Source organism: Phoxinus phoxinus (genome assembly GCF_949152265.1).
Source record: "Phoxinus phoxinus genome assembly, chromosome: 18".
In the NCBI taxonomy this organism is placed as follows: domain Eukaryota; kingdom Metazoa; phylum Chordata; class Actinopteri; order Cypriniformes; family Leuciscidae; genus Phoxinus; species Phoxinus phoxinus.
The window spans coordinates 3,868,882-3,885,698 of record NC_136893.1 but is presented as its reverse complement, the minus strand read 5'-3'; the positions used below and the strand labels follow the sequence as shown (position 1 = coordinate 3,885,698).

The following is a 16,817-nucleotide window of genomic DNA, read 5'->3' as shown; positions in this document are numbered from 1 at the left end:
TTTTCACTTCTTTTGGATTAGCCCAACCACCGGAGAAGAGAGACCGATTGAGGAAAGTAGGCTACTAGAAGGTTTGCTGAATATTATTTATTTAATTGTGAGAGCGTTTAATTCATAGTCAGTCCTCTTCTATCATGTCAACAAAGACATCGGCAGTGTGGCAGCATTTTTATTTATTTATAGAAAACGGGAAAAAATTATTGTAGCCTAATGCGCTGTGCCACTGTTTGTATTAGTTTTGAGCCTATGCTTTATTTTCAGTTATGCACTTTATTTCGTTTTTGCTCTTGATCTGGTTTGTTTAATAAATATAATTTTTTTATTAAAATGGACGAGCCTTTTGTGTTTAAGAGTAAAGCTTTAAGTTAATAGTCTATTCGTGTCTCAGCCACGAAGCTGCGCTCCTGTGTTCAGACTCACTCTGTGCGAGCTGCACGGCTGAAATGATAGTGCCTGTCAGTTATTATAATACATATGATAAAAACAATTGTCTAAATTATGTTGCATATTCCTCAAAAGTTCTTGTGATGATATCACTAGTTGACAACAGTACTATTTTCGGAAATCATAGGCTATGATATTGCGCAGGTGCACGTGATGCAACGCTATCAAAGCCGACAGACTTGTGTCAGACTCATTTCAGTGCAAAATAATTAGGTCAAAAACTATTTAATATAGGCCTACTGCAAATAGCCTACTATTTTTTTTATGTTTATTTATAATTCATTTAGGCAGAAAACAAGGCTACCAAGTACTGCGCATAGTGCGCAGCTAATTCATTTAACGTTTTTTTTTTCCTAACGTCATTTTTAGTCGAAAATTTCAGGACTTCAGTCGACCAAGATTTCCTTTGGTTGATTACAGCCATACTTTTTTCATAGGTTTGCTGGTCCTGCGACTTATATATCAAAATGAATGCATACTGCCTGAAATGAACCAAGAGAAAACACTACCGTCTACAGCCGCGAGAAGGCGCTCTAGTTAGCGGAGTTGTTCAGAAGCGACACCGAGGAAGAACTCAATGGATTCAGTGTTGAGGAATGAGATTGCGGGAGCTTGGTGAACTTGCTGACCGGTAACTTGTTGGACTCGCTGGCTTATGTTAATTTAGTCTATTCAGCCTCCCAGGTATATGTTCTTAATGCTATTGTGTCGCTGAATAACTGTTAATGTGTTACGCTAACACACCGGACACCTTCAGCCTGTTGTTCTGTGTGCTATTGTGAAGCTGAATAACCTTTCCAGATTAAATGTCTGTTCTTGGTCTTGGATTTTGTGAAATACATTTCTAAATAAATGCGACTTATAGTCCAGTGCGACTTATAAATGTTTTTTTCCTCTTCATGACGCATTTTTTGACTGATGCGACTTATACTAATTATAAAATACGGTAACTCTGATTGTATTCGTCTGATAGAAGAAAGTCATATACACCTAGGATGGCTTCAGGGTGAGTAAAACATGGGCTTATTAAAATTTTTGGGTGACCTATCCCTTTAATGAAACTCCGTGTCAGTCATTTGTTAAGAGAGTATCTCACCCTATAGTTATCTTTATAGTTATCTTTATACGGGCCTTAATAATCCAACTGAAGCGAATTGAATAAATTTGGCTTATATCCATCAGGAATTGCTTGAATAATGAAACTCCGTGTCAGTCGTTTGTGGAGCGAGTATCTCACCCTCCTCTGACAGCTGCTTGTCTTTGGTCTCGAGGTCCATCTGTCGACACCAGGCCTCCATGCGGTCCGTCTCGGCCTGGAGAAGCTTCTGGAAGCAGCGCCCGTCCCTGAGGCCCGCCGCCCCCCCGGGCTGCTCCGCGGACCCGTTCACGCTCCCCGTCCCGGCCTGCAGAGAGGGGTCTGGGGGGGGGAGGGAGGACGGGTCCAGCGCCGGGTCCAGCTTCTCCAGAGACCGGCTGGCCGCCTGACTCTCCGAGGGTTTGCCGTCGTTCTGCTCCTGGGATTCGGTCTCCGTCGTCTCCTGTCTCGACGCCATGCTCGTGAAGCGACTGAGTCTAGACACACACACACACACACAGAGAGAGAGAGAGAAGAGACACTGACCAACACTGACAGCAGTTCAGCTCAAACTCTACTAGACACTTCCGTTAGTTTCCATTATGAATCCATTATGTAAAAATCGATAAGCTGGAAGACTGTTTCGAAGTACTTGGGCCACAATAAAAAATGACATACAAATATATAAATATATATATATATATATATATACATACACACACACACACACATACATCTTGTAAATATATATACGTATATTGTTTGTTTTTTTGTTGCTCAAATTGTTTCATTTTATTGATATTATTATTAGTATTACCACCAATAAATTAATTATATATAATATATATATATGTGTGTGTGTGTGTGTGTGTGTGTGTGTGTAAATCAATTATGTCAAAAAATAAATATTAAACAAATAGCAGATGAGATATAAATTATTATCATTTATTATAAGTGTGTGTGTGTATATATATATATATATATGAAAAAAATCAATGTCATGTTTGAAAAAAAAATTAAGAATAGCAGATGAGAGAAAGGAAGAAAAATAAAAAACAATTAACAATCCTACAAAATACTGCCATGTTATATAAATAAACATTATTTATTTCTCTAATAATTGCTTCTAACAAAAACCAAACAAACAGAACTTTTGAAATCAATTCATGAATATCAATGAAATGTTGATAAAGTAGAAAAGAGTTGTTAGATAGCCTCGTTTCATTTGTCCGTCTCAGGGAATAAAGCAGCGAGCCGGAGGAGCCAGAGAAGACCGTAGGCCGGGAGAGAGACAGACAGCCGGTGTGTGGGAGACAGAGAGAGATGCAGAGATATGAAAATAGACTGAAGCGCAGAGCGCCAGGAAACAAAGCGAGCGGGAGATGAGGACAGAATCTCATTATCTCCTGCCGTCTACACTGAATCATTACTTGTGAGTGTTTCCAGCGCCGTACATGGCTGAGAAAGCTGACTCACAGAGAGAAGTGCCGCCGTATCAAATTACACGGCGCTAAACGCAGGACGAACACTTCTGTGCTCAAGGATGTAAAACTCACGGCCTGCCGTCTTCAACCTGAACCCCGATGGACTGGAACCTGGTCGTGGGAGTGTGTTCCTCCTTCAGAACCGGCTGCACACAATCCACCTGCGGCGAAAAAGATCCAACAAATATATTACTAAACAATAGTTATGATACAACTCAAATCTTCTCATAAACACTGGTGAAACTCGAAAAATTTTAATATGGCCGAATTTAAAGGACTGTTCACACCAAGAACGATAATGATAATTACAATAATGTTTATTCTAAGCGCGCACTGCAGTTTTGTCGTCTCGAGCTTATTACAGCAGGATGGATTCTGATTGGCTGTCAATGTTTTAATCGTTCATTAGTGGGAAAAATCTTTGAGAAAGTGATTCCAGTGATATCGTTCCTCAGGCCCCATCCACACTACTGCGTTTTCGTTTAGAAACCTTTAGACCTTTTGCTACGTTTGCACCTCCCGTCCAGACTACAACGGCAAAGACCTAAAACGGAGAAGTTTAGAAACACTCCGACCCCGTTTTGCGTTTTGAATCTCCCGAGGGCGTTTTAGTGAAGACGGTCAAAACGGAGGACATTAGAAACGATGATGCAGAGGCTCACGCTCGGCTCTATGATTGGGTGTCATCAGTCATGGCGTATCCTTCCCTGATTCGTCAGACACCCATCACATGACCCGTCCGCGGGAAGAAAACATACAAAAACAGCCTGGACTACGTAACGTTAGTGACTGCAACATGGATAACGAATTACAAGCGTTACTGACGTTGACGTCTTTGCTAGCAGCTGTTGTGCAAATAAATTCTGCATTTTACAATCTTATAACTGCCTACATGCGCCTGTTTACACCAGCACGTGCATGCCCAGTGTTGGTGAATGGTCATGTGATCTGCGTTTTCAGTCGTTTTAATGTGGACGGAGATCAATTCTAATACGCAGCTAAAACGCTGGTGTGGACAGAGATCGTATTCGTTTTAATTCTCCGTTTCTAAACTAAAACACAGTAGTGTGGATGAGGCCTAAGTGTTGTTATAGTTATAGCTGTGGTCTGGGCTTTGCTATTCTTTTATATGTAGAACAATTTTTATAAAACCATATAGTTATCATTAGTAATCGTCTGGTGTAAACGGACGTTAGTCCAGCATTTTTGTGTTCATACAGTTACTGTAGCAGAAGCTTATATCCATGACTTACAAATCAATTAATCAAGTGTAAGCTTCTATAACACCACCTATTCTTAACTAAACAACATATCGATTTCTCTACTCGTTTATTAATTGTGGTGTACGATGGCTCATAAACATGAATTGGCTACTTTATAAACAAGAGAATGGAGTGTTATTAAGATAAGCTAATTAAGTACAAGTTGTTTAAGATTACAGGTGAAACTCGAAAAATTTGAATATCGTGCAAAAGTTCATTTATTTCAGTAATTCAACTTAAAGATGAATCTAATATATTATATAGACTCATTACATGCAAAGTGAGATATTTCACATCTTTATTTGTTATAATTTTGATGATTATGGCTTATAGCTTATGAAAACCTTTTCACAATATTCTCACTTTGCATGTGATGAGTCTATATAATATATTAGTTTCACCTTTTAAGTTGAATTACTGAAATAAATTAACCTTCGCAGGATATTAAAAATGTTCAAGTTTCACCTGTAATTAGTGCAACGCATCGCTAACGGGTCATTTGGCATTTGATGCAAAGTATTATGTGACGTACTTCACATTTATAAATCAAACCTCCCTCGCTATTTCCCCAGAGCATTGGATGAATTTCATTAGTCATGGTACGTCACATCCATGAGCTCATTAACATATGACTTCCCACATTTACATATCAGAGCCAACTCTGCATTCAGCAAATTAGCCTGTCCTCATGAATGACCATATGAACTGTACGCATAACATCATAAGATGATTGTACACACGTTATAACAAAAAACAGACAGCATCTATAACTTTCTAAAACATTTTCATAAAAAAAATGTAATAAACCAATAAAATTGTTCCTAAATGACTATGCATTTCTTATTATATCAAAATATCATTAATATTATAATAAGAAACAGTTGAAATGTTTAGAATTGTATAATACTGTCATATTTTGCATGACCAATAAAATGTATCATTTACCATTTTTATTATATATTAATGTTTTATATTTATTTTTTATTATTTTTGTAAATAAAAGATAAAGCATAGAGGGCCAAATGATAAAAAAGAAAATGCAAAATAATACTAAAATTAATTAATTGCTTTTGTTCCTCTTTAGTCGCTTTGGATCTCATAAGCATTAATATTTTGTTGTTACTTGAAGTACTTCGAGTGCAGTGTTATGTTGCATCATGCAGTATTTGTCCTGAAAAGTACTTAGTAAATGTGATGTCTGTTACCTCAATAAATGTAAGGTCATTCCTTTTTTATTTGTATACATTTTAATAAATAACATTAAAAGCACTCTTTTTATGACTAAAAAACAGAATCTGCAAAAATTAAAACTGATAAAACGGAATTTGGGAAAAAATAAAACGGATTTTATAGGATCCTTTTTGTTTGGTGATTTCATAATTAAACATTTTCTTATGTTTATTCTCTATTTAAATTATATATTTATTGATTTTCTTTAAATATTTAACAAATAACTTAAAGGCCCTCCACAGTACAGAAGGGCATTTCTTTAATCACAATAATAATAATAAATTGTAATATATCTATAAGTCTTAAATGTACAGTAGCAAAAGCCGCTTTTTTAATATCTAAACCTGTGCTCACAATGACACCTAGAAGTTGCTTTGAGCCCAAATGAACTAGAGGAGATGCAACAAAACTTAAACTTGCAGACTTATATGCAAATGAGCGGCGACTAGCAATAGAAGTGACGTCACATGACCGGATACCAAAACTGCAATCCAATAGCATGCATCACGACATCATCTTTATGCATACTTGCATATAATCTTTTTGTGTTTGTGTGTCATAAACTTGATTATGTGTCAATATGCCTGTACTGTACAACAAATTGCCTCTCGGGGACATTAAAGTTTTCTAAGTCTCTCTCACACATATGCACGCACCTGAATACCAATCGATGAGAGTTTCCTCTTGGGCGGAGCCTGCAGTTCGTCAGGTGCCAGCGTGAGACTCGCGGGCTCGTTTCTGGCGTCCGGCGCGGGCGGGACTATAGCGGGAGGAGGCGTGGTCACTCTGGCGCTGGGCAGATGTACGGGTTCCCGCGGGGCAGGGATGGGCGGCCGCTTGGCGCTCTTGGCCAAACTCCCAGTCCGAGAGCTGGCGAGGCTGTCGGAGGAGTTGCTGCGTCCTGATTGGCTGTTGACGTCGCTGCGCTGGTCCTGGCTGTCCAGGTACGTGTCCTGGGCGGATTCGGTGCTGCTCTGGACCGTGACCGAGATGTAGGGTTTGGAGGTGGTGCGTGGAGGAATAGGAGGAGGAGCCTTCTTACAAACAGCCGTACACGTGGAGACTGAAAAAAAGACAGGAAGATGGACGGTCAAGAATGTTCTCACTAGCGTTCACTTCAGTAGCAAGTAGTTGCTCTTGCTACTGCTCGATACTTAAAGACCTATTTACATTTTCGAATGTAGATAGGCGACCTTGAGAGCCCAGAAAGGCGCCAAATAAATAAAATGTATTATTATTAATTATAGGTCTATCTATCTATCTATCTATCTATCTATCTATCTATCTATCTATCTATCTATCTATCTCCAATATATGTATATTTATTTTCTTTTTTAATTAAAGAACTATGGGCTAACTAACTAAGGGCTGTCAGATATTTTATTTTAATTTCAAATAAAAAAATAATAAAAACACACATTCAAATGCAAAAAAACATGTATTGGAATTTTTGGTGTGTCAAAAGAAGTGTGTTAATGCACTTTAAAAAGTGAAATTTCATTTCAATAAAAGATAAGATAGTTGATGTGGTTTATATTTGCTTATTGCACTCGCTTGCGAGCATAGGAGACAATTTTGCTCATATTTAAGAAAGAAATTCAAATTTAGCTTTTCAGCCCTAGTTCTCACTAGTGTTTACTTCAGTACCAAGTCGATACTTAGAGGACCTTTTTAAATTTTCAACTTTTTAATGTCTTTTAAACAACATTAATAATTAACTAATCACATTTATCTAAATTTTTTTAGTTAAAATAACTATTAAAATAATATAGTTACAATGCAAAAAAATTGGTACAGTGAGCTGAAGTTTGACTGGTATTGACACAGAATACTGACATTTTTGGCACTCACTGTGACACTAATTCTCACCAACCCAGAAACAACCCCACAATACAAAGTCTCTTCAGAATGTCACACGTTTTTTTTTCCCAGCAGCCTCTGCTCTTGGGGGCAACAGGAAGAGATGAGACAAAGACAGGCATTTACATACTCGAATCTCGACAGCATTCCTCTCATACCGGCCGATGGCAGACCGCGTCAGGAATGGCCTACAATCTGCTGACGAGACTCCAGGTTTTGTACGGCGTGTCATGAACCCTGATGATAACGCTTAACGCCGCATTATTAGCCTGCTGTACAGTGAAGCAGAAGCTACTCTGAAACCGTACAATATAGTGGGCGGCATGACCACAGTCATACGGTATGAGTCATTTTATATCACCATACAGTTACTTTGAGGAAATGCAACCCCAAAATGTTTTAGATATTATGAAAGGAAATGTTGTGACGTCTGTTTGATAATATAGTGGCATAATTGCTTAAAAATATGGAAATTCAAATTTGTGTAGGCCTATGCAAACCAACAGATTATTGGTAAGAAATGAATGGCAAGAAAGATTTCAGTGCACAAACAGCTTCACATTATGAAACCCAAACAAGAAAAATATGAATACATCACAAATATGACTGGATGAGACATTTGATGCCACTGTAAAAAGTCAGAATAAAGTATACAAGTCAGCCTTAAACTAGATTGAAGCTTTAAAAGACAATATCAGATAAATAATGATCAGATTATTTTAAATTACGGTACATTAATAATAATAAAATTTAAAAAGAAAGTCTGGCCAAAAACAATAAGGAAGGATCTAGGAAATAGTGTGATAGCATTAAACACAAATCAGCACAAAATATAAATGTATAAAGCATAATAAACAGAAATATTTCTTGAGCATCAAATCATCATATTAGAATGATTAATTTCTGAAGGATCATGTGACACTGAAGACTGGAGTAATGATGCTGAAAATTCAGCTTTGATCACAGGAATACATTACATTTTACATTTTTATAATATTTCACAATATTACTGTATTTTTTAACAAATAACTGCAGCCTTGGTGAGCAGAAGAGACTTTCAAAAACATAAAAAAAAAAAAATCTTACCAACCTCAAACTTTTGACCGGCATATAGATTGTGTAATGTGTAAATTTTTTTAAACATTTTTTTCAAGGCAAAAAAAATAAGTATCTCAATAAGACTAAATTTAAAATCACTGAACTGGAAAATAGTCTAAACAGCAACAAAATGACAACGAAAGGGACTTTTGGGAAGAGCAATGACTGGAAAACAAATAGTTTTCAATACAAAGTTCTGTCATGAAACTCTAGATCGCTGATTGGTCCTTAACTCAATCTGCTTATAATCACATAATTCTCTATAGGGCACAGCTGATTGGTTCCTGCTGTATATCAGTAGCCAATGAGCTCGCAGCTCAACCTTCAAATACTTGGTCAGCATTTGCAGTGCGCTTTCAGAAACCCTCCACCTTCCCCAGCTCCACCTGTACAGAAGCAGCATGTGTTACTTGCTCACAGCAGTGTGTCGGGTGTGTACTGACAGTAGCGAGTCCTGTACTTGCTCTACAGCAGCAATAACAGTAGCGGCAGATCTATTACACCAAGACCAAACACATCAACAATAGCCCCTTTCAGATCATGTGTGAACAGGACCTTTTCATACCGGTATATAAGCTCTGGGAATTTACCAGTAAGGGAAGTTGTAACTAGGGATGCACCGAATCCAGATTTTTGGGGTTCGGCCGAATAATGAATCCACTGGTTAAGATTCTGCCGAATCCGAAACCGAATCCTAACTCCCATCCTCAGTCCATTAACACAGTAAACACATCAATGAAGTAAACAATGTCCACAGCAGTGGATTTTTCATTTTATTTTATTTTAACTGTAAAAAAGAAAAAAAGAATAAGCAACATTATGCATTTTAACAGCGGCGATGTTGTATATTGTTTATGGTCCTTGCCACCACAAGAAAAATCATCATTGCAAATTGAACATGTAGCTCGACTTGAATTGCCTTCTTTTGACTGAAAGTACTGCCAAACAACACTTTCTGCTCACCAGTTCCATTTACACTTTCTCACAGCCCACGACATCCGAATGGTCCACTACTGTAACGAGTGGAAATAAGGTGTGGCCCCTTTAAGAGCTGCGCGCTCCCTGTTGAACTGTCTGCATGCGTTTTGTAATGTATACTGTATTGTATGCGCCTCGATACCCTATGTATGCGGGTTATTTCTGTTTGATGCTCATTTTTATCTTATTTTATTAAGTAACGCTGTGGACGGTAGAACGTGTGACAGACAGTTACATGAGTTCGATTGGGGAATAAAGTGCGAGTTGTAAGATGCCAATCGCCTCCATGAGTCTGTCTGGCCTCTGCTACAACTTTAGCTGTGAGCTACCGGTATCCCTATTTTTCTTCCTGACACAATACGTTACACTACGTAAACACTTTCCCGTAATCAACGGCAGCGTGACGTCGACCATCGTAGCGCGCGTATTGCAAGCCTAGGGTTTGGAGGGAAAAAATTTCGGCAGAAATCGAACCCCTTTAAAAATCCCAGTATTCGGCCGAATCCGAAACCGAATCCTGGATTCGGTGCATCCCTAACATTACACGTAAACTACCGGTGGTGATGTACTCTGTGTGAACGCGGAATGAATATTACGGTATATGATCAAGTACAAGGTCAGAACACGCTAAAGTAAGAAGTCTGCTTTTTTTTTTTTACTTATGAAGATGCCGTGATTACTCCGCACTGTTTACAGTCAACTTTTTAATCGTTTTTCTATTTAAATATGCGCCAGATGATCATCTTTGACCGTTGTGCCTGGTCTCGCAGCTTTTACAACGTGTCGCGCTCGAGACCCAGCCTTCTTTCACATTCATCAGCATGGATGCTGCAGTCCATCGGCTCTGCAGTTGGAAACTATTATTGCGCATTTCATGTTTTTAAGAGCAAAAACGCTTTGTTTGATTAGCCTAGCCCTTGGCTTTTGCACGTCGTCGTCAAAAAACTGTCAAATTGAAAAGACAATGAAACTAAAGCGCTTTTCATCATGCCGGTGGATGAAGACAACTACGTGGCATTTAAAGATCATTTCCGATGACCTACATCACAGAATCTAACGATATTTTGGTGCTGATGTGTGAATGGTCTCTTACCGGTAAAAAGCCAGAACGCCGTTGCTTTTGTGAACAGCATATTTCTGTATTTACCGGTAAAGTCATTCTGGGAATTTACCGGGATTGCTGTGTGAAAGGGGCTTTGTCATATCATACCATACCAAACACTCAAGAGAGTTGTCATGAAATGTAATATTTGTGTATTGTCAATCAATACTGAAGAACATAGCCTAGTTGGGTATAAAATAGGACAAGCACAATGACTCGTGTTACTGAACAATCAGGGCTAATATCTGCCCTCCCTGAAGAGGAAGAACTGTTGAACAATTCTCCTCTGTCGTGTCTGAGCTGTATAGAGGACTCAGTGCCAGGACTAGTCCAATGCCGGGACTGTGGAGCTCACAGACAATATTGGATAAATCTGTTTCCTCTCTCTAGCACAGATGACTGGCATTGTCCACTGTGTGTTGTGCTCGCCGTCTGGTGCCAGCACAGATGCCACACAGCAGTCGATGACGATTGGATTGCTAACACAGATGAATATGACAAGACGATTTGTCAACAAACAGCCAATAAACATAATACGCTACTAGGTAACATCGATTTCTTGATTTTAATTGATTCTAATTTTGATATTGATTCTTAAATCCAAAGAACCGATCTTTAAGGGGTCGTTTACACTGTTTTAGCTTAAAACTGAAAACTTTGTAGGCCTATGCGTTTTGGCCGTTCGTTTACACGTTACACGATAATGGCGTTTTGGGGCCCTGAAAACACAAACTTTTGGAAGCAGTATTCAAAGTCAAGTTTTTGAAAACGATAGTGCCATCATCTCAGTGTAAAATACAAAAACGTGACTTTGTGAAACCGGTGACATCATTCACACATGCATATTACGATTTAGGTCTGTAGGGTTTCTTTCCAAAGTGATATCGCCATCTTCTGGCCCGGCAGCAGAATACAGCACAGTTTAGGGCTGCGCGATTAATCGCATTTTAATCGCCATAGCGATATCTGCCTTTCTCGATTAATTTTAAATAATCATCGCGATATTTGTCTACTCAATATTTATCCTGAAAACGCCTTTGTTGTTGTTGACATTTGCGTCAAGTCAACACTAACGTTGATGTTTGTAGTTGCCAGATGTAAATAGCTTGAATCCCCCACAAATAGCTTTTCTCATACATGTTCTACCTGGTGTTTTACTTAATATGTGCAATCTGGCAACCCTGTGCACGCTCGCTCTACACTGAGGAAAAAGCACTGATGATCTGAAAACAAACATGCATGAGTTTAGCCATCTCCACAGCGATATTCTGCTTGAGGACAATGAGTGAAACAATAAGGAATTTACCTGTTCTATCTTTTGAAGTTTAAGTATTTACCAGTTTTCGTAATGTGAATCAGTTGAAAACGACAGTTTTCAGTGTCTATCAACAAGTAGGCTATCGTTCTTTGCAGTATGAACTTGCTGAGCGATCTGGATCTGTAGTTTGTCTCATTTGCAACCGAATTGTCGTGATTATCAGTTTAACCATATCGTGCAGCCCTAGCGCGTTTGGTCGTTTTCGTGGATCCGTGTGAACGTGGATCGCTTAGTAAATGTACCCTTAGTTGTCTTTGGAGTTGATGCCTGAACAAAACACGTAGAAAAAAAATAGCAAAACTTTTTAAAAAAATCAACAATTCAACCCTGCCAAACCTTTTTTTGTTTTGTCGCTCTTAAACGTGGAGTAACAGATCGCGGCTGCGCTTCAGTTCAAGCGTCATGTTAACCGATCATCTCTCCCTCTTTACTACTGGTAACAGCATGAAATAGACATGAATGAACATTAGAAGGTACGTTGAAAGATACAGCACAACTTACTAAAATGTAAGTTGTAGCTCAAACAGTAGAGCGTTGGCGCTTGCAACGCCATGATCATGGGTTTGAATTAGGGCTGAACGATACATCGAATTTTCATCGTCATCGCGATATGAACTCCCGCGATGAACACATCGCAACAGACAGCCTGACACGATGAATAATGCCTGGTTCAGATTAGCACTAATTTACACGTTTTTGACTCCTAAAATCTTGTCGTGGACCAGAAACATGTCAGACTACACGTTGCTTTCCGACCAGTCATCGCGTGCCGTCACACACACACATTACTCGCAAACATTCACTCGCACGCACAGACACACAAACACACACACTCACTGTCCCTCGCTCACTCGCTCACTCACTCACTCACTCACGCACGCACACACACACTCGCACGTTCACTGGCGCACACACACACTCACTGTTGCACTCACTCACGTCTCGCCTCGCTCACATATTCAACCCGTCGTGGAGGACCGTTAAAGAATTAAACATGCTATAGTCTTTCTGTCGTGAAGCATCGCAGACGCGACGTAGGTTGTCGCTCACTATGACACACTATACGAGATGAAACGATCGAATCTTACGTCCCGACGCCCGTTGTCGTTATTACGAATCTCCACGACACCCATACGTCAAACGGATCGTGCCAAAATCGCGCTAAAATCGTGTATTCTGAACCAGGCAGGTAATAAACGTTTGACCTATCACGCAAAGAACCTATTAAAGCACTAAGACATGGGAACAGTATAGTTAACAATCACATTTATCGCAAGTCATATCGTCATCGCAATATTAAACAATGTTATCGCACATCGCAGCTTTTCCTCATATCGTGCAGCCCTAGTTTGAATCCCAGGGAAAGCAAGAACTGATAAGAATGTAAAGGTACCTTGAAATGTAAATGCAAGTCGCTTAGCTTGGATAAAAGAGTCTGCCAAATGCATAAATGTAAATGTATCAGGTCTCATGTAATCAGTGTTTCAGCCGCGGAAATACATCAATAAAACAGCTAGTAAAAAATGTCATGCTATAGGCTAAGTCGCACTTTTTTCATCGTTTGCCTGGTCCTGCGACTTAGTCAGGTGCGACTTATATCAAAATTAATTAATACGAACTGAGATGAACCAAGAGAAACATTACCATTAGGGGTGGGAATCTTTTACCATCTCACGATTCAATTCGATTCCGATTCTTGAGGCCACGATTCGATTCAAAATCGATTTTCGATTCAAAAAGATTTTCGATTCAAAAAGATTTTCGATTCAAAACGATTCGATTCGATTATCATGTAGAACACAACCGGTGAAGACAAAAAAACATCTATATTTCTCAGTCAGACACAGTAACTTAAAGAATAACAAGTAATGAAAATAAAGTGCTTCTTTCAAAATGAATAATAGTCCTACCCCTAAGCTACCTGGCGATGAAGCAGCGATAGACCGAGTTTTTTTTTTTTTTTTGCCCTCTCGGAGTTGGCAGGGAGTTTCGTGAAGCACTGCAGTGTGCGTTGGTCTGCAGCTGGCGGCTGACTGTACGTTCACACCGCCGCCGACTTGATCTGCAAAAAAGCTATGGCCGCCCTGTCAAGGACGCTTGTCAAAAAGTACGGGGAATCTTGTTGACGCTTTGGCCGCTCTGACGTAGCAGCATTCACAATGAAATGTAAACAGAAAAAACAAGCAATGCATTCGGCAGTTTAGGATATCGCACAAGATTTGTCAACACAGAAAACGTTTCATCACTGGAGAGTTTTTTTCCCGACACCATCGTATTAATTGATTTTGATTCATATGCGCGAGGGAGAGAGAGAGAGCAGACAGCGCTCGGGTGAGTGCGCGCGCGCGGCCGGCTCTCTCTCTCTGCTTGTTCTTATGCCCTGTCAAGCGCGCCCTGTTAAACTGACAGGACTTAAAACACATGCAAATGGTAGGAACGAAAGATCTCCCTCTCATCCATTTGCTTCCTTTTTGTTTTAGTGATTTGCCGCTCACGTCCCGTATAGGCTAGTTACAAAAATGGAGGCGAACAGCCAGCTGATTTTATTTATTTATTAAATCGATTCTTGGACATTTCAGATCGATTCTGAATCGTTGCAAATGAGAATCTAGATTCTTCTGTGAATCGATTTTTTTGGCACACCCCTAATTACCATCTACAGCCGCGAGAGGGCGCTCTAGTTAGCGTTGTTCAGAAGCGACTCAATGGATGCAGTGTTGTGTGGAATGAGATCGGGAGCTTGGTGAACTTGTTTACCGGTAACTTGTTGGACTCGCTGGCTTACGTTAATTTAGTCTACTCATCCTCCCAGGTATGTTCTTTATGCTATTGTGTCGCTGAATAACTGTTAATGTGTTACGCTAACACACCGGACACCTTCAGCCTGTTGTTCTGTGTGCTGTTGTGGAGCTGAATAACCTTTCCAGATTAAATGTCTGTTCTTGGTCTTGGATTTTGTGAAATAAATGCGACTTAAGTTTTTTAATTTTTCTTCATGACACATTTTGACTGATGCGACTTATACGGAGCAACTTATAGTCCGGAAAATACGGTACCTAAAAAAGCCAGACAATGCCCAGCCCTACAAGCTCCACTATGGCACTCAAAAGCATGATCATTGGTAACAGTAATGCTCAACTCTGATAGCATGTTACTCAAGATGCCATCAAGGAAAGCACAAGCCCAAAGTAACGAAAGTGCAACGGCTAATTATTTCCACTGACAGCTATTGAACAACTTACTTCAGCATTGCTTCTCTGAGATGTAGTGGCAATTTAATTAAAAACACTTTTATACTGAGAACAAATCTCAATGCAGCACCGTATTAATTACACCACGGCCTCCCTCGGGAACTTTAACAGTCGAGTGGCGTGAATAAAACACAGTTTGCTCTTAATATTTGGTACTTTGCACTGAGGGTGATATGAGTTTATGACACAGTTCTGGCTCTACAGGGAAGGCTCAGGCCAGATTAACGCATTACGCCAGTCGCTTTGCCCCGGGGCCCCTGCCAAACCTCGCATGGCCTTTCTGTGAACACGGAGGACAGGCACTAAAATACCACCAAACTGAGTCTGAGAAGCACCTCACTGTGGCTCTCCGTCCTTCAGTGTTAAAGAGTCGCTGTTAAAATAACTTTTATTCTGATTTTGTTTAGCCAAGTCACTTTTATGCTGCTCCAATTTATTTATTCTGTGGGGCACAAAAGGAGAAAGTATGAAAAACGTATTTTTCATTTTTCATTGTGACCACGTCTATCAAAAAGCCATTGCTTTGAGTCAATATGAACTAGTTTCTGATGCTTTTTGGAGCTTGACTAACGTGGTCACTGTGGACTGTTGTTTTATGCATAAGAGCTAATAATTATTTAGTGCTGCAATGGAAAAATAACTGCATAGAGGTTTGGAACAACATGAGGGCGAGTAAATGATTTAAAGCATGTTGGAAACATGGATTAGTTCCCCAAAAAATAAATATTCTGTCATGATTTACTCATTCCAAACCTGTAAAACTTTTGTTCATCTTTGGAACACAAATGAAGATATTTTTAATGAAATCTAAGCGATTTCTATCCCTGGCTAGCGAATATAAACAGAAGATCAACCGAACCTTCTTGACCCGCGAGAACAAACCTCATTGGTTCTCCCAGAAACTCAGACGTGATGCGTAACACGAGAACAAACCTCATTGGTCCTCCCAGAAACTCAAACGTGTTGCGTAACACGAGAACGAACCTCATTGGTTCTCCCAGAAACTCAAATGTGCTGCGAAACACGAGAATAAACGTCATTGGTTCTCCCAGAAACTCAAACGCGCTCTATTACACGAGAATGAACCTCATTGGTTCTCCCAGAAACTCAGACGTGATGCGTAACACGAGAACAAACCTCATTGGTCCTCCCAGAAACTCAAACGTGTTGCGAAACACGAGAATAAACGTCATTGGTTCTCCCAGAAACTCAAATGTGCTGCGAAACACGAGAATAAACATCATTGGTTCTCCCAGAAACTCAAACGCGCTCTATTACACGAGAATGAACCTCATTGGTTCTCCCAGAAACTCAAACGTGCTGCGAAACACGAGAATAAACGTCATTGGTTCTCCCAGAAACTCAAACGCGCTCTATTACACGAGAATGAACCTCATTGGTTCTCCCAGAAACTCAAACATGCTCCATTACACGAGAATGAACCTCATTGGTCCTCCCAGAAACTCAAACGTGTTGCGAAACACGAGAATAAACGTAATTGGTTCTCCCAGAAACTCAAACGCGCTCTATTACACGAGAATGAACCTCATTGGTTCTCCCAGAAACTCAAACATGCTCCATTACACGAGAATGAACCTCATTGGTCCTCCCAGAAACTCAAACGTGTTGCGAAACACGAGAATAAACGTAATTGGTTCTCCCAGAAACTCAAACGCGCTCTATTACACGAGAATGAACCTCATTGGTTCTCCCAG

General features: G+C 39.7%; 1 protein-coding gene across 6 annotated transcripts in view; it reads right to left on the bottom strand.

Annotated features, from left to right (window-relative positions):
* dlgap4a (discs, large homolog-associated protein 4a) overlaps positions 1-16,817 on the bottom strand; it is a 166,525-nt gene that overhangs the window by 9,285 nt on the left and 140,423 nt on the right. For all 6 annotated transcript variants that reach the window (XM_079588679.1, XM_079588683.1, XM_079588682.1 and 3 more), the window contains 3 exons: positions 6,152-6,558; positions 3,076-3,164; positions 1,682-2,016 (listed from right to left, as the gene is read on the bottom strand). In XM_079588679.1, the coding sequence (XP_079444805.1) occupies positions 1,682-2,016; positions 3,076-3,164; positions 6,152-6,558 (831 nt within the window). The remainder of the gene's footprint in view (positions 1-1,681; positions 2,017-3,075; positions 3,165-6,151; positions 6,559-16,817) is intronic.